The sequence below is a fragment of the Ovis aries genome, chromosome 17 (genome assembly GCF_016772045.2).
Source record: "Ovis aries strain OAR_USU_Benz2616 breed Rambouillet chromosome 17, ARS-UI_Ramb_v3.0, whole genome shotgun sequence".
NCBI lineage: Eukaryota > Metazoa > Chordata > Mammalia > Artiodactyla > Bovidae > Ovis > Ovis aries.
Window position 1 is genome coordinate 63,816,404 of NC_056070.1, and position 22,807 is coordinate 63,839,210.

Consider the following 22,807-nt stretch of genomic DNA (forward strand, 5'->3'; position numbering starts at 1 on the left):
AGCTGAAAAGATACAACTGAGAAAAGAAAGGTACAGCACGCTCTACTCTACACTTTCCGTGTTCCTAAGGACCTGACTGTGACACCTGAGCACAACTCATGTTTGAATTACCAAGGGATCCTGACGATGAGCCTGTGTCTACAGGCGGAAGTAGCAGACTCTTAGCCTGCATCTGTGGCAGACACTAGGGGCACTTAGGAGGCACCTGGTAAGCATCTGAAGGTGAACGACTAAGTGTCTGAAAGACCATATGGATGAATGAGCCACGCGACGCAGTTTAGCTAAAAAGCCCCGCGAGCTGCTCTAGTCTCGCTTTGCGGTGTCTGGGAGCTGCTCTGGGAGCTGCTCAGGGCTGGAGTGGGTGGGAGGACAGCCGTCACTCCTGGGTCACCCTTGGCCTGGCAATTAAGGGTGTCTCTCCGGCAGCTGCAAACCCCTGCTCTCGCCTCTAACTACTCTCTGAGCCCTCCCTACATGACTCTTACCCAATCTGCCACCTACGTGTCCCTAATACTCATCTGCCAACGCCTCCTAGATCCGTGTGCAATTGCCTGAGGTCCATTCCATCTTACAATTCTTTACTAATCTTTTGTGGAAAAAGTGAAGTTTTCAAAAAATACGAAATACTCAAGTAGACACATATGCTTAAAGAAAAAGGAAGTGCAGGGGCTCACATTTGTTAATTTCCTGCCGTGCCAGGCACTGTACTAACTCCTTGCCATTCCTTGTCTCATTCGCTCCCTATCAGCTTGGTAATACTGTTTTCCATTCTACTGTTGAGGAACCTGAGGCTCAGAAAGGTTGAGCAACTTGCCCAGGGTCAGCTTGACAAGAACCGCTAGCACATCCTGACCTCTTCCTGTGCCAGGACTATGCTGAACACTGATCTCCCCTGCCTTGCCACACGGCCAAGAGGTGCTACGAATTCCCAACTAGAGCTCAGGAAACTGAGGCCCAGAGAGGCGAGGCCCTTCCTCCCTGGCCCAGGGTGTCTCAGCCAGTGGCTGGGCCACCTTCTGCACCCTGGCTCTGGAATTTTTCCGGGTAACTACTTAGCCCAGTGAGTAAATAGCCAAGGTGTGGCCTGAACCCAGCTCCAGGGGACCCCAAAGCCCACATCGAGCGGTAGTGGCCCGGCTCTCCTGTAGAGGATGGGAGCTAACAAATGCTGACTATCTGCTACAAGCCCCCCACTTTGTTAACCGTCTCATCTGCTCCTTCTAACGATGGGTCCGAGTGCTCGAGGTAATCCCATCAGCAATGGCTTCCTTGCTGACACTGTAATTGGGTCTCTCCACCCCACGTTCGGGGAAAGGAACTCAGTCCCACAAAGGTCAACCTACGTGATGAGGTGCCGGGAACAGTCACAGAACAGCATCAGCATGGCCAGAAGCTGCTTAGACTCTTCCGTGTCATTGCTGAGGCACTCCAGGAAGAGCTTCAGCCCTCCGTGGGGCCCCAGCTCACAGATAAACGCCCACAATTTGGGCAGCAGGTCATCGAGGTACGTGAGACCTGAAAAAGGAGACAGAAACCGAAGCTTCAAGTGGGGCTCCACCTGGTCCCTTATTTCTCCTCCCCTCCAGGAAAGCAAAATGCTTGAACTTATCAATGCCTGTGACAGAAAGAAAATGCCATTACAAAGAAAAGCATGTGAGAACAATGTTACCCATGAGAACAATGATAAGAGCAGCTAACAGTCAATGGGTGCTTAGTTACTATGTATCAGATACCATTCTGAATACTCAGGCACTACTTCCTTTTACCTTGTGAAGCCCCATGATACTGCCATTTTATAAGGCAGGAAACTGAAGCCCAGAGAAACTGAGTAATTGGCCCCAAATCACACAGCCAGGAAGTATCAGACCCAAGAATAGAACCCAGATCTACCTGACTCAAAGTTTATGTTTTTCTTTTTTCTTTTTTTTTAAGATTTTTTGATGTAGACCATTTGAAAAGTATTCAATTTATTACAACACTGCTTCCATTTCATGTTTTGGGTTTTGGACCATGAGGCACTTGGGATCTTAGCTGCCCAACCAGGACTGAGCCCACACCCCCTGCATTGGAAGGTGAAGTCTTAACCAATGGAACACCAGGGAAGTCCCCTCAGTGTTAATGTTTTATTTCAGGAATTAGCAATTTTTTTGTGGAAAAGGCCAGAGAGTATTTTTAGATTTTTAGTCTGGACCAGTCTCCGTCAAAACTACTCAATGCTACTATCACAGCACAGAAGCAGCCACAGACAATAGGGAAATAAACAGATGTAGCTGTGTTCCAACAAAACTTTACTTACAAAAGCCAAGTGGTGAGCTGATTTGGCCTGTGGGCCATAGTTTGCTGATCCCTGTTTTAAAATATCTTGTAGGCTTATCCGCATTGAGCAGAGCTTTCTCTCATCCACTTCTATTTTTCTATCTCAGAAATGGGAAAGCAGTGCATAACCATTGCAGAGATACTCTGAAGCATTATAGAAAAATTCACCACAGGCGAAAGAATGAAACTAGACTACTATCTTATACCATGCACAAAAATAAACTCAAAATGGATTAAAGAATTGAATACAAGATCTGCAACCATGAAACTTCTAGAAGAAATCATATAAGTTGCTTGACAAGGATCTCGGAAAAAACAAAGCCAATGAAAATAAAAATTAGCAGGTGGAACTACAGCAAACTAAAAAGCTTCTGCACAGCAAAAGAATCATCCACAAAATGAAAAGGCAATCTACGGGATGGAAGAAAATACTTGTAATCATATACCTGATCAGGGGTTAATATCCAAATTATATGAAGAACTCATGAAACGCACCAAAAAAACCCCCAAGCCATCTGCTTAAAAACCGGTCAGAGGATCTGAGTACAGTTTTCCGGAAAAGACATACAAATAGGCAACAGGTAAAGGTGCTCAACATTACTCGTCATCAGGGAAATGCAAATCAAAACCACAGTAAGGTATCGCCTCACACCTGACAGCATGGCTATCATCAAAAAGACAATAACTAGTGCTGGTGAGGATGTGGAGAAAAGAGAACCCTTGTGCACCATAGGTGGGACCGTAAATTGGTGCAGCCATCATGGAAATCAGTATGGAGATTCCTCAAAAAAAAAAAAAAAAATAGAATTACCATATGATTCCAACAATTCTACTTCTGTATATTCATTCACTGGAAGGAAACAAAAACACTAATTTGGAAAGATACATGCATCCCCTTGTTCACAGGAGCACTGTTTACAACAGCCAAGATAAGGACACAGCCTAAGTGTCCATCAGTGTGTACGTACACGTACACACACACACACACACACACACACACACACGAATACTATTCAGTCATAAAAAAAGGACGGTTATCTTGCCACCTGTAACAAGGATGGACCCTGAGGACATTATACCAAACGATCTCATTTATATGTGAAAACCAAAAAACAAAGGAACAAACTCAAGCTCACAGACAAGGAGAACAGACGAGCGGCTGCTGGGGAAAGGGGCGGGCTGTGGGGGGGAAGGTAAGCAAAACAGGTGAAGAGGATCAAAAACAACAAACTTCCCTGGGGGTCCAGTGGCTAGGACTTCGTGCTCCCAGAGCAGGGGCCCTGGGTTCAATCCCTCGTCGGGGAACTAGAACCCACACGTCACAGCTAAAGATCGTGCATGCCACAACTAAGGCCTGGCACAGCCAAATAAGTAAACAAAACGTATCTTTAAAGAAGGACATACTCCCAGTTACAAAATAAATAAACCATGGGGATGTAAAGTACAGCATGGGGACCACAGTTAACAATATATATACTGCATTTTTGAAAGCTGCCAAGAGGGTGGATCTTTAAAGTCCTTATCACAGGGGAAAAAAAAAAAAAGAAAAAAAAAATTTTAACAATGTATGGTGACAAATGTTAACAAGCCTTACTGTGTGGATCATTTCGCAATGTGTACAAATACCAAACCATTATGCCGTGCACTTGAAACTAAGATAATGCTACATGTCAACTATTAAAACTCAGTTTAAGAAAAAAAAGAAACGGGGTAAGTAGTTAACACTGCGGAGATGACAGGTATACTTCTGCAGGGAAAACATACCCATTTACAGTGTGATCTACCAGTTCAGTGGGGCTGCCTCCTGAGCAGCTTGGACAGAAACAGGGACGCCGTGGTCTGGAAGCCGTGTCAGAGGGGCAGCACGTGGCTCCAGGACCCACACACGTACGTGAGGGGCACAAACGGAGACATTCTGTAGACTGTGAGAGGAGGAAAACTGCAGTATTTTTGAAACCACTATGTTATTTTCTATCATTCGTGTATAGTGTTGTGTCCAGACAAACTGACAGAATGAATACTACACATAGACTTTAGTTTATCTTTTTTTTTTTTTTTAATTAGCCACGTGGCACAACCTGTGGGATTCTTAGTTCCTCATCCAGGGACTGGACCTGGTTCCCGGCAATGAAAGCGCTGAGTTCTAACCACTGGAAGCGAATTCCCTAAAATCATGTATTTTCTGCTTGCCCAGGAAACTTCCTTTTGGATGCTCTCACTGGGACAACGGGGGATGTTTACTCTGGTTATCTTAAAAAATTGGACACAGGCTACCACCTCAAAATCTGATTCAGTCTGCTTCCCAGACCCTCCCACTGGGTGCTGGGATGCCAGTTCATCTGTGCCCCCCTTCTATGCACCCAGGGAAGCAGCTCTCAGCCCCAGGCCTTTCACCCGCCCCTCTGCTCAACCCCCGAACAGCACATTCGCACACTGGCTTGGCATCTCCACTGCGGGTCCAGCAGGCACCCTACACTCATCACAGCCCAACAGAACTCTAGATGCCCCATGATCTCACCTCACTTCCCCAGATCCAATCTACCCGTGAGACCTGTCGATTCCACCTCTAAAACACATCATAATCTTTCCACTTTCATTTCCACTGGCCCAGTGATTCTCAACTAGGAATGATTTTGCCCCACAAGGGGCACTGGACAACGTTGAGAGACACGTATGGTTGTCATGAGTGTGGGAGAGGGGCTACTGGAACCTGCAGGTCAGGAACAGCTGGTCCTACCATGGACAGGACCACCTCCATAACACAGAACTGTCTGGCCCCAAATGTCAGCAGTGCTGAGGCTGAAGAACACTGCTCTGGTCCAAGTCAACGTCTCTCATCCCTCTGACTGTCACCGTGCCCTTCATTATAGCAAATGTAGTCACCTCTTGCTTATCATTGTCTTCATACTACTAGACTGCAACACTCTTGGGACACAGATCTTGGCTGTCTTATTCCCTCTTGTGTCTTCAATGCCCGACACTCACAGGCTCTATAAATATTTGAAGATGAGTAAGTGATGACAGAAGATGAGATGAGGCTAGATGGCATCACCGACTCAATGGACATGAGTCTGAGCAAACTCTGGGAAATAGTGAAGGACAGGGAAGCCTGTCCATGAGGTCACAAAGGGTCAGACACGACTGAGCAACTGAACAACAACGCAAGTTAAGAGTGAAAGACAGAAGCAGCAGCAATTTGATTCAGAAAAATGTAAAAAGCAACAGAGAAGCTCTTGACCCTTTACGCAGTCAGCAGCTTCAAGGCTTGCATTTTGTCCTCACAATACCAACCATACTAACAATTCTTGCGCTGCAACTTCCAAGCCCTGATGCCCAATTCTCTGCGCACAGTGGGGACTTTCTTCCCTGCTCAGCTAGAAAGGAAAATGTCAGGCATATCCATGAAATGAGGTCTCCTGCAGCCAATAAAAATGAGAGTTTAACAACAAGGACCTACGGGAGAGCACAGGGAACTCTGCTCAATGTTAAGTGGCAGCCTGGGTGGGAGGGGAGTCTGGGGAGAATGGATACATGTATATGTACGGCTGAGTCCCTTTTGTTGTCCCCCTGAAGCTAACACAACATTGTCAATTGGCTATACCCCAATACAAAATTAAAAGTTAAAAAAAAATGAGGTTTTAAAGAATTCTGAGATGACAAAATGCTTATAATGTGATTAACAGAAAGGGGAAAAAACTATACATTTCAATCTAAACACATATATATGCAACACACTCAGGATCAAATGGTTACCTATAGACTGTGGGATTAAGAGTGGTTTAAATGTTCTTTTCTCTGCTTCTTGACTTTTCTAGTTTTCTATTCATAAAAAAAAAATTAACTTTTTTAGAAAGCCAGTTGTACTTCATAATGAAAATAAAAGCCAAGCCTCAGGAACAATCTAGGAGTGCTAGGCTGGGAGGAACTCGAGCTGTAAGTGAGGTGGACCAATCTCTAAGAAGAACAGCAAAGACACCCTTCTCCAACGTGATTTCTGAGTCAAGGAAGCCAGGAGAGAATCAGCATCTCAGAGGACTGGTCTGGCAGATGGGAGTGAGGGCAAAGGCCGCCCTGGGACCCCGGACCTGTGAGGACCTGCAGCCGGATCTGGGTGAGAGTCGCCAGCGAGGTCTGGTAGAGGACGCAGGTCCTGCAGACCTTCTGCGCCTCCGCGGAGTCCACGCGCTTGCCCCCGACGGGCCTCAGGATGTTGCGGACTGACGCTGACTTCTGAAACGCTCGCTTCAGGAGAGCTGCCGGCGAGAGGGGAGGGGACATGTGAGTAGGAGCTCAGCCATCTGCCCAACGCCTCCCCAGAAAAGGGAAGGGCATTTCAGCAGAGTGCCAAACTTCCAGCCAGAGCCAGACAGGGAGGCTCTCCCGTGATTCGAATCCTCTCTTTGGGGTAAATCAGAAAAGCAGTGACAACAGGTTTTCAGGGAGAATGCAGAGACCTCTTCAGAATAGGAGGAGACTCTTCAGAACAGGCAGAACATATCGATTCAGTCTGTGGATTCCTTTACTATAACCACTTAACTTTAGAACCCACAAAGGTTAAACTGAGGACTCTACTGGGGGAAGGGGGAAGTGTGGAGCCTGGCTGATTCCCAACGTGCTGTGCTTTCAGAGGCAAGTAGCAGCATCAGCTTCAAGTACGCATATTCAGTTTGGGGTTGCACTCGTTTACACCTTCCCATTTATATCCTGCTGAAGTTACAAGCCCATGCTCACTGCTGGCTACAATATGGAGCTCTGCAATACGCTGGGTGGCAGGAGAAAAGCCACACTGAACCTCACAATCTGCCAGAGGCAGGTAAGTCCTCCAGATTATGTGCCAGAAGCACTGCCTTCATTTTATCGGCATGGGCTATGAGAAACCTTTCCATGGAACCCGCTTCCATGGATCCTGCAAGGGGGACGCTGAGGTGGCAGCCTGCCCAGTGACCACTGTCCCTATATTAGGAATTCCACAGGGGAGGTTATCTTTTATGACTAGGAACTCAGAAAATCTCTACCTCCCTTAAGAAATCAGTCCTCCTCCTTCTTTCTACTAATGAGAAGTAAGAAAAGGTCCATAAATTCCTCCTCATTTCTGGCTATTAGAAATTCAAAGCCAAAAAAAGAAACCTCCAGCCGAACAGAAGCTCAGAGATGAGTACAGCTGCCCTCATGGACCATCTATGGATGTTCTGGACACTCAACCTTGATTTTGTTCACAGTGATAGTCCCTAGCCCTTGTTTTCTCTCCCTAAGGATTTTCTGTCACTGTTCTGCTAGACTTAAGCCATCTCAAACCTTCAAGAGAACGGGCAGAGGTCATGTGACAGAGGGGACAGGCACCCAGGGCCATTGAGGAGCTGGACATTGGGGCAGGCGGAGCCACTCACTCTTCACGGGCAGCACATTCTGCGGTGAGGCTGGCGGCGCGTGGGCTGGCTCCTGGTTCTCCAGCAGCTTCTTGCTCAGGATGTCGCTGAAGAAGACCCGGATGAGAGGCACCCCCCACAGGAACTGCAGCTGCTTGGTGATCAAGGGCATGGACTCGTTGAGGCTGGGCGAGAGCAGGAGCATGGGCGTGTCAGCCCCACCTGATGGAAGGCCACCTGGAGGGGTGGCTTAGCACTGCTCCTTGGCACGGCAGATAGGGCCCTAAGAGAGGTGTGGGGTCCCCAAACGGCTGCCGAGGCCCAGGTGCAGAGGCACCGAGCTCCTCCTCGGCTCATGCTCCACCCAGGCTTCCTTTGCTGGGGCAGCCTCACGGCTCTCCCCAGGCCCCACACGTCCCAGTCGCCTCCCAGCCACCCTCGACCTGTTTGCGCTTCATCCTGATTCCATCCTGTTCACCACCCTGTCGACAAAAGCTGCCTAATGCCTAGTGCGCCGTCGTCTTCATAGCTGGCCCACCGATCTCGACGAGAGGCGGGGGCAGTGGTGGGAGGGAGGCAGGAGGAGGAGGAGACGAGACAGGCATGCTCTGCCTCCAGGACTCACCCGTAGTCCACGGACTGGGAGAACCAGCCGAGGACGGGGTGCCAGTGGGTCAGGTTGGACTTCTTCTGGGACACGTACTTCTGACAGTAGCAGAGCATCTGGGTGAGCAGACTCACGAAGCCGTCCGTCTCCTCCTCTAACACCCTGGGGCTGAGGGAGCCCAGGTGCAGGAGGTTGCCTGCAAAGAGAGAAGGCGGAGTGCGATGGGCCGGGGCCGACACGCTTCCTCGCCTCCCAGCCCCGCTCCCTGCCCCGGACCCAGGCACCCATGTCCAGGGGCAGGAATAAATCCCCAGAGAGGGTCCTGTGGCGCTGGGACTGCAGCACAGGCTGAGGCTCAGAAACAGGCCGACCCGGCCTCCAGTCCAGGCTCTGCTGCAGGCGAGCTGGCCGACCCTCAAACCACCTCTCGAGTCTGCTTCCTCCTCTGCAACATTGCAACAGGGGTCCCCTATCTTGATGTGAGGGTTATTTGAATTAACAGGCAAAAGGCCAGATTTTTAAGTGAGTATAACACTTCATTATACTAGTATTCTAAAATCAAGGGTCAACACAAGGAATGATCTTCTGAAGAAAATCTGAAAGTCCTGGAAAACCACTGTTATTCCGTGTTCACTGAAGTTACTTCATGTCTTACTCTTACCATCGACTCCTTTAAAATGTAGCCCCAAGAACCTTTTTATATTTCCTCTAACCTTTCTTCCCCCTCTAATTTCTAATTCCTCTATTTCCTCTAATTAGGCAAACAGAATTCTGCACCTCTGCTGTTTTAAACCCTCCTGTCCACAAACCCTTTCCTCATCTAAATAAAAATGTCATAAAGTGAACGCTACAGACTCCATTCCGGTCTAAGCCCCACCCTTCTGTGCCCTCTGCTCTCCTGAGCTGAGAATTCTCCAGGAACTCACACGTTTCCATTTTTCTCTTGGCTGCCAGGAAGCAAAAGGGCTGAAATGTAACATTCACTTACAGTCACTCAGCTAGTCTGCCAGGCTGATATATTCTCCATGCGACTTTCAATTTTATGTGTCTACTCTAACTATTTACCTTTTCCTGTAGCACTTCCAGCTTGTACTAAAAACAGCTCGTGGCCTCCAGAATGGTGGAAAGCAAAACACCTGGGCTTTTCCCAATGCCCAGGACACCATCAAATTTCAACCATGGGTACTCACCCATGAGACAAAGCGTATGGCATCCTTCCAAGCTTTCACACACGTCACGGCATCGATCTTCGTCTCTTAAAAATGCGATGAATTTACGGAGCATGTCATGAGATTCTAAAACAGTGAGGCGCTGCGAACAATCGCAGACTGTTAAAGCAGAGGCTGACAGGAGGAGTTTCCCACCAGAGCATGAACCCCATCACCTGCAGACCACCCCCTGGCTGCCAAACATGTTCTCCATCACCAGGGAGAAAACAAAGATGAGACCCCTTTTCTTTGGGCTTCCAGCATGAGTATGTCTACGGTGGCTACTGATTTTGGAGAAACATCAAGGGAAGAGGCTAAAATTTCTATTCTAAGGACAAAGGCAAAAATGGGATTGGGGGAGTGCAGAGCCCACTGACCTCGGGGGTCACGGTGCTGAGATGAGTCACAAGGGCGGGCACGGACACGATGTGGATGAGGAACGGCCGGATCAGATTGTCTGAAAACTGTGCAGCAAGCACGGGGCTAGACACAGACAGATCACCTCACTCAGGAGGACTATACTGTGAACCTGGAACAAAAGAACAATCCCACCAACACCCCCAAATCCCTTGAAGGTATGCTTCACAGGACTTTAAGGAAGACTGGACGCAAAATGGGCCCATCCTCTGGGGGAAGGGTTCAATCAGTGATGGCTTATCATGTAGCTATGAAAAATCAATTCACTGAGGTTTTACTGACATCAGAGAATCCTCAGGCTTTAATTGACTTAAAAAAGGCAGGGTAAGGAACTACATATATGGGAGAGCAGGGGGGAGTAGTGACAGGAAGGGAAGCGGAGAGGGGCTCCTGGGCTGCCAGCGCTGTGACGCTGACACGGGTGTGTCTGCTGCGTGCTAAGTCACCAACAGGGCTTCCCAGGTGGCTCAGGGGTAAAGAACTTGTCTGCCATTGCAGGAGAGGTCGGTTCGATCCCTGGGTCAGGAAGATTCCCTGGAGAAGGAAATGGCAACCTACTCCAGTTATTCCTGTCTGGGAAATCCCATGGACAGAGGAGCCTGGCGGGTTACAATCTGTGAGGTCACAAAGAGTCGGATACGACTTAGTGTGTGAGTATGCACACAATTTTAATGAGAATAAATAAAAGTATTGATTCCATGCAAAGATGGCAATTTTGGATACAGTGGTTTAAACAAACTATGTCACTAATCTCCCCTTTATTTGGACTTTTTACATAGAGTTCTCCCCAGATAGAGCAGCCTCGTCCAACCGAACCTCCTGTGATGATGGAATGTTCCTTAGCTGTGTTGTCAATATGGGTTTCACTAGCCACCTGTGGTCTCTGAACCACATGAAATGTGGCTAATGAAATCAAGGAACTGAATTCTTAATTGCATTTAATTTTAAAAGTTTCCATTTGAAACAGTCCCATGTGGCTAGTTAAGTGGTAAACACAGTCTAGACCAGGTTGGCAAACTGTTGCCCACAGGTCAAAATCTGCCCACTGCTGATTTTTGTACTAGAGTTTCCTGGGAACACGCAGCCATCCCCGTCTGTGGCTGCCTGGCTACAGTGGCAGAGCAGCTGTGACAGAAGATTTGAAAACACTCGCTAGCTGGCCTTCTTCAGAAGGAGTTTGCAGGAGAAGGGGCCTTCAGAAGCACACCAGCCCCTCAGCTGCAGCCCCCTACTTACCGCATTGCTAGGGAAAAGGCGGCTGTTAAAGTGCCTTTGGACAGACAAGGCCGGGGTCTCGCCAGGCCACGGGTTAGCAGGATCTGAAAAGAACATTGTAACTGGTCAGGGGGTGATGCCAACTTTATATTCACGTATACGTAGAAAAGGTACAACAAGTGCTTCAGATTAAAAAAAAACTGTATTAGGATGTTTCTAAAAAAATGAAAGAAAAGTAATGGGTATGGAGGTCCAATTTGTCCACTCTACTTTAAGTATTACTCTTAAGTTTTTAAGAATAGCTAAAAAAAAAAATTCACAGCTGAGAAGAAGAATACCAGATTTAAGATCTCAATTATTTTAGAAGCAGTTCGGAGTTAGGGTGTGAAGCAGAAGCTGCCACTGAGAGGAGCTGTGGAGAATCCACCCTGGGCCGCCACGGCGCTTCGCAGGGCTACCGTGAGGAGAAAAGGAAGCCCAACTAGATGAGAGCCCACCGCAGCCCCAGGTGGAAGGATGGACTCAATCCACGTCACTTCTCAAGCTGCGGAATTCCAAAGTACTTTTAAACACTGATGAGACAGATTTCTGACAATTCCCTGGATGCGCGAACTGGCCTAATAACATGCACGGTGGACCAAAGGCTGCTGGAGGACGTGGAACGAGAAAGACAGTTCCAGACGCTGACCAAGAAGGAGCCTGACAGGGTGCGTCCTGAGGCCTCCTGCCTGAGCTTGAGCTTCAAGTGACTGGACTGTCCTTAAAACTAAAAGGTAAACACAAGAAAGGGATCCCAGCTATTGTCCTCTTTTTACACAAACCATGAAGGCGGGTAGGGCAGAGAGGGTGCTGGGCCGTAAGCCCTTTCTGCAGGAAGTGCTGCTCTGAGGAGGGCGGAAGATGTGCTGAAACCAGAGCTAAAACCCAAGGTCAGGTACTGGAGAATGAAGCCACACATCAGAGCAAGAAGAGACAGACCTGCAGAGCAGGGTAGAACCCACGCTGGTTGAGATGGCCCATTATGTTTGCACAAATGTGGTTCATGGCTGGTCGAAGACTCTCACCTAAACGAAGGAAAAAAGGCTGAGAAAGAAAAAAAACCAAAAAACCTCTGACCACCATGTGAACTGTTTATGTGCCCAGGCCCTGGGCTGTAAGGAAACCAGAGCTCCTCTGGCTTGCCTTCCTGCTCCCCTTGGGCCTGGTATCAGAAGAGATGCGGTATTTCCAGGGTTCTCTCTCTCCTGCAAGGCCTGGTTCAAGGGTCACCTCTTAAGAGACGGGTCCTATCCGCTCCCAGAAGCATCGTCCTCGGCCTCCAAGCTCCTGCAGCACCTTTCTACGTCCCAAGGCCTGGCACTTTGTACCCACTGCAGCGACCTCTGCTTCCCAATGGGACACAAGGTCCCTCGCAGGGCCCAGAACATGAGTTTTAAATGCCTGCTCCCCCATCCCTCCCCACCCAGAGTCCAGGATCAGGCCCCAAAGAATCCCTCCTCCCTGGCCTGCAGCCTTGACACACGCAGTTTCCTCTGCTTCACAGTTCTGCCCGTCCTCTGCGCACCCTACCTCTCCCCCCAGCTCTCAGCTCAGACACCGCTTCGTCAGGAAAGCCTGAGCCCCACACAAGGCAGGGCCTCTTACCCCACTGCACCTCGCTTCTCCTGGGCTCCTCCTTCCAAGTGCCACCTGCCACACTGGTGTCGTGACCTGTACATACTCACATACGTCACTCACACAGTCACACATATTCATATAAAAAAATATATATATATACACATACACACACGTTGTCGTTCAGTCACTAAGTCACGTCTGACTCTTATGACCTTGTGGACTGTAGTCCACAGGGCTCCTCCGTCCTTGGGATTCTCCAGGAGTGGGTTGCCACTCTCTTCTCCGACCCAGGGATCAAACTGACATCTCCTGCACTGGCAGGCGGATTCTTTACCACTGAGCCACCAGGGAAGCCCCGTACTCTCTCCAACATCTGTCTCCTCTTGGCCCCCACACTCAAGTCTGGTGAGGAGGGGCGGGCGCACAGAGTTCAGCCCTACAGCCCCTGGAGGACAGTGACCTTTCCCGCATCTCTGGTGCCTCCTCAGCACCTCACACAGAGTAGGCTATGCTGAATGGATGAACGACACGAACGTATGAGACGTGAGGCTGAGTTCAGGATTCAGGGACAGAGGCAGTTTTATGGGCGAAATAGAATTATTTTATGAGCTTTTAGTTTTTTTAGGCTGCGCTGTGCAGAACGCAGGATCTTAGTTCTCCCCTGAGAACCCACGCCCCCTGCAGTGGAAGCATGGAGTCTTAGCCATTGGACCGCCAGGGAAGTCCCTAAGAATTATTTGCTGCCGAACATCCTCCGTGTGAAGTGAGGAGGCTTAAGTGAATATGACTGCCTGGAGGCTGTGGTGCTCTGGGAGCTGTATCAAGTGAGCTCAGAGGGACTGTGCCTTCTTTCAATACTGAGCGTGTTCTAGACACCCTGGGGCAGCCGGATGGGACACGCCAAGGGCATCTCCAGGCGTGTGGTTCCAGGCCCTTCCCTGAGGCTCACGGCGGCAAAAACACTTCTTGAAAACATCCCCCAGACTCTCTATGGAAATGTGACTTGGGAAAGACTTTGAAGTGAGTCTCACCGACCTTTTCCCCGGAGAATTTTCCACGTTGAAGTGTCCGTGAAGGTGACAAGCATCGTGAGGTAAAGGGTGATGAGTTTGGAGTCTTGTAAAATTTCCGGCTAGAAACAATGAAGTGAGATTGAGACACGCGCCCTCCAGCCCAGGGCAGCAAAACAATCCATTTACAACTTTTCTGACTGCAGACAAACGAGTTGGGATTCTAAGCTCTTATTCTTTTTCTCTTGAGGAGTCACCGCTTCAGGAGTTAAATGATGGGGATTTTGGCACATGAGGGCTTGACCACAGATCCTGAAAGACTCTTGAGACTGGTGAATTGAGAATTCTTAGAAAACAAGATGACCAGCGCGGGCTTGCTTATATGTACACATTTAGTATTTAACACATGTATGCGTGTACACTGCAGCCACAGAGAAGAAATGAATTGAACAGAACAAGGACAGTGACCTCAGACTTCTGGCTTTACCACTTACTAGCTGTGTGACCTTGGGCAAGTTTCTTAACCTCTCTGTACTTCCTCCCCTATTGACTAGAGACAGTAACGCTGCTGCTTTCATTGGGTTGTTATGAGACATAAATGGATTAATGTATATAAAGCACCAAGAACAGTGCCTGGCACACAGATCATACTAGGTAATACTAGCTATTCCTATAACGATGACTATAATTTATGGTTTCTCCTGGGTCAAGGCCGAGAGAGCCATTCTCGAGCACCTTGAGAGAGATGTCTGGGAATGGATCACCGGGGGCTCTGGCAACATTTGCTCCATAACTCAGTCACCAGTGGAATCCGTGCCAAGCCTCTGCCCCTGAAACGTCTAGTCTCCACATGAGTGAAGTGGAAATGGCCGCTGTTGGCATACACACGCCCTGCCCACCTTCCTAAAGCACACAGGAGGGCACTGGGCCAGGTGGGGGTGAGGGTGGCACCCCATCTGTCTTGCCACCGTGCCCAGTGCAGGGTTGAGGCCAGGATCCCACTGGACCTTTACGAGTCCTTCCAGATCTCTGATCCCTTTTCCCTTCGGTCAGGACACAGTAAGGACGTAAGGCCTGGAACTGCTGGCCACCGTGATTACAGCGGGAGAGGCCGAGGGGATTCCCGAAGGGAGCATAGAGGAGATAAGTTAAGAGATGGCAACCCCACCAGCCCCTGGCTCCAGTCATCTCCAGCTGCCTGTTACAGAAAGACTCTACAGCGAAATGTCCTCTTCCTTCCTTAGCTTGTGTATTACCGGCTGCACTCACGTTGGGTGTCTGCACTTGTCACAAGGGGCCTGACTCATATAATAATGTCAACTCTAAAGTATCCACTACATCAAAGGGCAGAAGGGAAAACAACAGACTCCTGTCATCAAGACTGTGGTGAGACCAAGTCAATATTCAAAACACTGGGCATGAAAAAGGCGCTCAGGCTGATAACAGCATCCAGCTCACTCTCGGGGACAGGGCTCCAGTAATTCATCACTAGACTCCAGCTGGGAGATCATACAGGTAGTAACATCTATGAGCGAGCCACAAGGACTCTGAAAGCACATCCTAGAGCCCGCATGTGGGAAGGACAGGTTTACAGTCTTGTTTTATTTTTTACCTTGAGCTGCTCAAGAAACTCACAGCAATACCACAGGATGTCTTTGATCTGTTTAATCCATAGGAGAGTGAGATCCTTGGAAAGAGCCAGGGACACGTACCACACCTGCAAGCATGAAAAAAAGAGGAATGTAACAGGCAGTTACACGGATCAAACGACATACATTCCAGACACTGGAATGGGATCAAACAGCCAGGTCTAGAGTCAGATGAGGCAGGGGATGAATGGATAAATAAGAAGTAGGATTTCTCTTGGGCTTCCCTGGTGGCTCAACAGTAAAGAATCCACCTGCCAGTACAGGAGACACGGATTCAATTGCTGGGTTGGAAGATGCCCTGGAGAAGGCAACGGCAACTCACTCCAGTATTCTTGCCTGGGAAGTCCCATGGGCGGAAGAGCCTGGCGGACTACAGTCCATAGGGTCGCAAAAGAGTCAGACATGACTGAGGGACTAAACAACAGGACTCATTTTAACACTAAACTCAAAGGTAAAACAGCCTGGTAAGAGGATTTACCATCCTGAGTAAGAGGCAAGGGCTGAACACAGCTTCTTGGATAATGTAGAGACTGAGGAAATCAGCTGCACTTTGTTAATATTTCTGATCCATTACTTATTTGCGTGTGGATATGAACATATGCCCTGGAGGAGGGCATGGCAACCCACTCCAGTACTCTTGCCTGGAGAATCCCATGGACAGAGGAGCCTGGAGGGCTACAGTCCATAGGATTGCGGTCAAACACGACCAAAGCAACTTAGCACATGCACACACCCACGTGAACATAAGCAGACTCATACACAACAGTCAGAACATTCAAGGGAACTTTCAGAGCCAAGCAGGCTGGCTTGCGGGGTCGTGGGAGACTTTCTGGCATCCCCCCCCTCCCCACCAACCCCACTCACCTTGGGTTCGTTCTCAGCTTCCATGCTGCTCAGGACGCAGCGACACAACTTCTCAAATCTCTGCAGAGAGGCACAATGGAGGTTATCCATTCCCGATGAACAGACATCAGGCGGCCTCACGTTTCCCTGGTGTGGCATGCCAAATGACCCACGTGGGGACCCTATTTAATTCCAACTGGCAGATGTGGAGACCGAGGATATCAGAAAGACTGAGGGAAGGCTCTCCAACGGGTGGCCCGCAGGCAAGAGGAGCCCTGGGTGTGCTCTAGAGTGGGGGTCCTTTTGGAAAACAAGATCAGCCTGGCAAACTGGGCCTGGAGCCCCGCAGACCAGCAGCTGTCTCTCCTCAACTGTGCTCAGCCATTTGCCGTTTTGTAAGCACCATGCGTACGGACTTTTGCCTCACAAGCTGTCATATCATCACTTGTATCTTGAAACGAAAAAGCAAGAGTGGAAACTGGAGCCTGGGTCACGCTCTGGCTCTGCCAAGCCTGGGTCCACCTGTGGGAGCGGCGTGGCCCCGGCGGCCCCCGGCCACACCAAGTTGCAGTCTCCGCCTCTGTTCACTGGGGAGCCCTTCCCTCCCTGCTGACTGTCCTCACCTGCGTGACTGGGCTCAGTGCCAGCGTCCTCCTCTCCCCCTTGCTGGGTTATGGAGCCCATTTTGTTTCTTTCGGGAACCCCAGTGCCCAGAAGAAGGTCTGGTGCAACAAGACGCTTAGCTGCAATGGATGCCTGACCCCGGGAACACAGAGGCACTCCCCAATGGTATCCTTACAACGGTCACAGATAACTAGCTCCTTCCTTGGAATCCTGCTTCCTAGGCTGATGGTTCTGACTCCAAAGGTACAACTAGCATGGTTTGTTTGCTTTGCAGGATTTTAAAAATTTCAAATTAGCTGCCAACCAGGCTTCCCTGGTGGCTCAGACAGTAAAGAATCCATCTGCCAAGGAAGGAGACTTGGGTTCGATTCCCGGGGTCAGGAAAAGCCCCTGGAGAAGGGAATAGCAACCCACGCCAGTATTCTTGCCTGCGAAACCCCCTGGGCAGAGGAGCTTTGCGGGCTATAGTCCATGGGGTGGCAAAGAGTTGGACATGACTGAGTGAGTTTCACTTGTTTTCAAATTAGAAAACTGAGTAGCAAAGATCTCCAGCATCTCTTTAAAAAATACCAGAGTATCAGTCCCCCAACGGCTGGAGCCAAGGGATGGCTGCTCCTTTGCTTGCTCATGGCACAGCCCACCTCTCCCTCCGATGCCCTCACCACCGTCTGTCAGTTACCATGAATTATGACCTGTACTGTGCTGTAACTCATGAACAGCTTCTCTCACTCATCTGCTGACCTGTCTGGCTTCTATAGGCATCTGAGGACAACCGCTTACAGGAGTTACCATGAAACCAATCATGATGAGGGCGTTCCCTGGCCATCCTGTGGTTGAGACTCTGTGTTTTCACTGCAGGGGGCACAGGTTTGATCCCTGGTCAGGGAAGTAAGATCCCACATGCCACACGGCCAAATAAATAAATGGTAAAAAATAAACAAACAAGCAAAAAAATCCCCCAAATTTCTTTATTGAAAAAAAAAAAAAATCATGACGATTCTCAGCAGTGGGTATAATCCCCACAAAACAGCTTCCAAGAAAACAAAAGGGGCAGGACGTGGGGGTAACAGAACCTGACTCACGGAGCTGCTGTAACGACTACACGAGTTAATATTTATCAAATACTTATAAAAGGATCTGACACATAGTGAGCATGACGTGTGTTGCTATTATTTTACCTCGTTATCCTCTTTAATTCTGAACAAGAACAGCAGTTTCCTGGCAATCTTAAAAATACAAAGTGCGCTTCTTCTACTGGACCCAGAGTCTTCTGCTTTAAAAAACTCATCAATCTCTCTCCTAGGGAGGGAAGGGTAAAAAAAAAAAAAAAAAAAGATTTTTTTTTTAGTTAGGAGCTCACAGCAGCTAGAAGGCTGTTCAAGAACTCTAAGAAAATACTAGCTGGGTTTTTTTCCCCCCTATTTATTGGGAATAAAAGTAAACGTGCTGGGACTTCCCTGGTGGTCCAGTGGTTAGGAATCTGCCTGCCAACACAGGGGACGTGGGTTTAGTCGCTGGTATGAGGCGATCCCACGTGCCCCAGAGCAACTAAGCCCCGGTGCCTAAGGACTGAGCCCACACTCTAGAGGCTGCAAGCTGCAGCTACTGAAGCCTGTATGCCCACAGCCCATCCTCTGCAACAGGAGAAACCACCACAAGCAGCAGCCCTCTCATCACAACTCGAGAGCAGCTCCCGCTTGTCGCAACTGGAGAAAAGCTGGCATGCAGCAACAAAGACCTGGCACAGCCAAAATAAATATACCTTTTTAAGTTGCAGAAAACAACATTAAAAAAAAACACGTGCTGAGGATTCCTGCCCCCCACCTGATTTCTCTTTGCAGTCGACGCCGACAGAGAAAGCTCCGTACGTGGGCCTGAATCTCCACGGCCGCCCGTTCTCGTTCCTTCTGCACCAGCCTTTCCTCTCGAGCCTGACGGGCTCTGTCGATAAACCAAGCTCTCGAGGTCTGAGAAACGGTGAACATGTTTGCAAACTTGCACAAACCCTGCAAGGAAAACAGCCAGTGGCTGATGTCAGTCATGATACGAAAAACACTCACGGAGAGGGGCTTAGGAGCAAAGGGCAGAAAGCCCTGGCACCCTCCCCAAGGGCTAATGGCTCTCCTGGCACGAGTCCCAACTTCCTATCAGCTCCTTTCACGCAACTCCCCAGATCAGCGACGCTTTCTCCCATACTAAATAATTACATTTTCTTAAGAGAAAGAACACAGCGCCTGGCATAGGGTTCAGGCTCAGTAATCGTTTAATGAATAAACAAAGCATGAATCGATTCCATCTATAAAGCTCTAATTCAAACCAGGCATCCTCTAAGTCAAAGGTCCCTGGATATTTCACTGAACAGTCAGTTTTTATTTTGCCGAGTAAAGACTGGAGGGCAAAACATTAAACATAATTATTTACTATTACCATTATTTTATTCATTCATTCACTCAACAAATATTTACTGATACCTACTTTGTGTCCAGCACAAAAGAAGCCTTTCATTTTTTTTAAGGGCCAATTAAACATAAAGAAAGCCAAAGGTACGTGATTCCAGAATGTGAGACAATCCATTACATTGAATGTGTTTGGTTCTAAGGACAACTTATTCTGTTGTCCTTACTATTCCCATTTGGCCAAGGGCTGATGAAGACATTAGAGCAGAGATGCCCCCATCCACAGACTGGTATTCTTGGACAGAGGCTCTCAATTAGCCATTATAGTGTCATCTAAATCACCAGTAACTGTCTTTTCCCAAAGGGGTGGTTGTGGCTATCAGCCTAGAGCACACAGCACTGGTCCATGGAGCCTCTCACACTGAGATAATGTCTTTAGATGCTTGAAAACTTTGTCCTTTTATGCAAAATAATCAGCTTGGCGGACACAGGCACTGAAATGAACTATTCAGAAATTCAGACTTCTGGAAAATCATCTCTTTACCAGGTCACCCCACTCAAAGCAGTGCCCACGTGAAAACATCCAGGATAAAAAGGGTCACGTGAGGCTCCTCCCATGTCCACACGTCGAGGCACCTGTGTGACCCCTGTTCAACGCTGATCCACAGCTGGTAAACAAAGCTTTGCCAACATGCTGGTCTCTCATCAGTAATTCTCAAGACAAACATGGAGACAGACCCTCCTGGAGTGTGTGTGTGGGGGGGACGGTGGTGGAGGAGGGAGCAGTAGAGGGAGCCTCTAACCAATATTAAGACAGGAGGTTGCGTGCAGACTGTGACTAAGCACCTATAATTTGATCCTGAAACTTTCACCTGATCCCAGGAGGGAGTGTGAGAAGACAGGCAATAGAGTCTTCTCACCTGAGGACCTGCTGGTGACGCAGAAATGTCAGGTAATCATTAGTGAGCTTACACAGGACTCACGGCTGAGGGCGGCTTCTCACTTCAGAGGAGCTTGTCTTTTCTGGCAAAAGAAAAAAAATCCAGATTTCAGATTGAGTTTTATAGGCAGGGCTTCGTCTTATCTTCTTCACTGAAAAATAAAAAATAAAAACAGGGCCTCTGGTTTAAATAAAAACAAACAAACAAAAAAACCCACCCGTGTCCTCTTCAATTAATATCAGATCTAAATGGCACACGTATCTACCCAGCCCTCAGTTTAAAGGAAGCAGGTTGAGAATAAGCCCAAAGAAGTTGCTGAATTAGAGCTGTAGGCTTTATGATGGCAACCAAGAAAGGATAACACAGGGACGGAATGTTTAAAAGCCATTGCAAGTTACGTTTGGCATTTTCAGCAAACTGGAAAAATGTTTATGCTTAAGAAATGAAAAAGGGGCTGGCTGTGAACCAATACTGTCATTGAGTTCAGGCTCACACTGCTTGTCACACAACAGTCCAATAAGAGACCACTGCTGCGGCAGGGAACAGTGACTTTATTTGAGAAGACAGCAAACCGAGAATGATGGTGGACTCATGTCCCAAAGAACAATCTTGCCTGAATTAGAATTCAAGCTTCTTTTATACTAAAAAGGGAGGGAATAAAGTCAAACATTTCTTGGTTCCCGTCAGGCTCCAGACGGGATGTGTTCAGGTCTTCCTCCCTGCAGTCATTCATGGGTGGGCCTGGTCAGGATATTTCCTGTGAGCTAAACAAAGGTATTTTAGCTTAAGGTTCATTAGCTGGGAGGCAGAGTTCCCAAAGATGGGCCACTGAGTATAATTTAGGCTTAAATGCAACATCCCTGTAGGGATTACCTTGTAATAGAACACAAAAGGTTCTTCCCTATGACCCCAATTACATCACAAAAAAGTCCTGTGCACAGGTAGATACAAAACTGGGGAAAAAACCGGAATGCCTGTTTTAACCAGTGAATATAACAAAAAAGAAGCAAGCTCACAGATATAAAAAACAAGTGGTTGCCAGTGGGGCCAGGGAAGGAGAAAACGGTAGTGTAGGGTAAGGCACTAAGAGGTACAAACTGGAAGGTATGAAATAAGCTACAGGAGCTTTCCTGGTGGTCTGGTGGTTAAGAATCAGCCTCGCAATGCAGGGGACAGGGGTTCGATCCCTGGTCTGGGAAGATCCCACATGCCAAGGGACAACTAAGCCCATGTTCCATAACTACTGAGCCTGCATTCTAGAACCCGAGCTCCTCAACAAGAGAACCCATGGCAATGAGAACCCTGCACACCACTAGAGAGTAGCCGTCACCCGCCACAGCTAGAGAAAGCCCACACGCAGCAACAAAGACCCAGTGCAACAGCAGAAAACAGAACAAGCCGCAAGGATATTCTGTACAACGTGGGGGAATGTGGCCAATGTTTTACAACTGCAAGTGGAAGACAACCCTTAAAAACTGAGTCGCCGTATACTGCACCCCTGTAACTTACATGTATTATATACATCAACTATATTTCAATTACAGAAGAATGGTTGCTTTGAGGTAGTGGGACTGTGGGACATTTTGCTTCCCTAACTGGTCTGTTTTCTTGAATTCTCCACAGAAGGCATGTGGTCGGGCGACATGGCATTGTGAGAGGCACGCAGAGCTGGAGCGATCCGTAGCTGTGCTGTGTACTGCGGAGATACAGCTCTGAGCCGTCCTGTCTTGTCTGTTGATCAGCTTAGAGGCTGATCATAAGGACTGAATGAGATGATGACATCAAGCACCCGTCGAAGTGGCTGACAGGGCACACAGTCAATAAGCCTGACAGATTATTTTTATACACACAAAGATCTGCCTTTTTAAAACTCTTTACTAAAGGCCCTTATCTGTACAGGCACTCCGGGTCTGCGGGTAGGAAAGAATGGTCACCTGTTAAAAGAGTTTTTTCTATCACCAGTCCTGTCACCTGGGCTATGAAGCCTTGGGCTTGGGCCCTGTTTAGACTGGGGGACAGCTTCAAGCCTCAGAGCTGCAAACAAACCTGCCCAAGCCATGAGCACAATGGTATCCTCTTTCCTTAACATGGAGACAGCCTCTCTTGGGGGGCAAGGGAAAGATGGGGAGGGAGAAGAAGAGAGAGCTTTTCCCCGACAGAAGAACGGGAGGTTGCATGCAAACTGTGACTAAGCACCTATAAGGCTATCTCAAAACTTCACTTCTCCCAGGGGCTCTTTCTTGCGCTCACCAACCCCTTGGCAATGCTATATGCTGGTTTCTGTTTACACCACGTAATGGCTTATATTTTGCAGTTTTTCGAATCCTTTCTTCTTCACTTCTTCTAGCTGCATAATGTCGATTACAGTTCATCAATCAAATAAAAACACATCAGAAGTATTTGTGAGGTACTTACTCTGCTAAATGCCCTGGAGGATGAAAGGAAAAGCTGTGTATAGCAGAGAAAGCCCTGGGTCAAAGCCGCCTTTGGTTTTTTTCAGTTCTGATTCTTTCTCATTTGGCCAAGTCCCTTATCCTCTGTACTCCCTCAATTTCCTTTTCTGTTAACTGACATTTGGGATTTTCCTGGAGCTCAGAT

At 48.3% G+C, this 22,807-nt stretch overlaps 1 protein-coding gene across 4 annotated transcripts in view; it reads right to left on the reverse strand.

Annotated features, from left to right (window-relative positions):
* UBE3B (ubiquitin protein ligase E3B) overlaps positions 1-22,807 on the reverse strand; it is a 47,490-nt gene that overhangs the window by 23,229 nt on the left and 1,454 nt on the right. For 2 of the 4 annotated variants that reach the window (XM_042234708.1, XM_042234709.1), the window contains exons 2-15: positions 20,241-20,291; positions 18,697-18,878; positions 18,051-18,171; positions 16,270-16,329; positions 15,369-15,473; positions 13,782-13,878; positions 12,108-12,193; positions 11,151-11,233; positions 9,875-9,980; positions 9,480-9,600; positions 8,308-8,485; positions 7,704-7,867; positions 6,402-6,569; positions 1,344-1,515 (exon numbers count right to left, since the gene is read on the reverse strand). In XM_042234708.1, coding sequence (XP_042090642.1) covers positions 1,344-1,515; positions 6,402-6,569; positions 7,704-7,867; positions 8,308-8,485; positions 9,480-9,600; positions 9,875-9,980; positions 11,151-11,233; positions 12,108-12,193; positions 13,782-13,878; positions 15,369-15,473; positions 16,270-16,329; positions 18,051-18,171; positions 18,697-18,857 — 1,622 coding nt within the window. In that variant the 5' untranslated portion in view covers positions 18,858-18,878; positions 20,241-20,291. Of the gene's footprint in view, positions 1-1,343; positions 1,516-6,401; positions 6,570-7,703; positions 7,868-8,307; positions 8,486-9,479; positions 9,601-9,874; positions 9,981-11,150; positions 11,234-12,107; positions 12,194-13,781; positions 13,879-15,368; positions 15,474-16,269; positions 16,330-18,050; positions 18,172-18,696; positions 18,879-20,188; positions 20,292-22,807 lie in introns of all 4 variants that reach the window. The other 2 variants (XM_004017436.5, XM_012097936.4) reach the window with 1 other exon arrangement.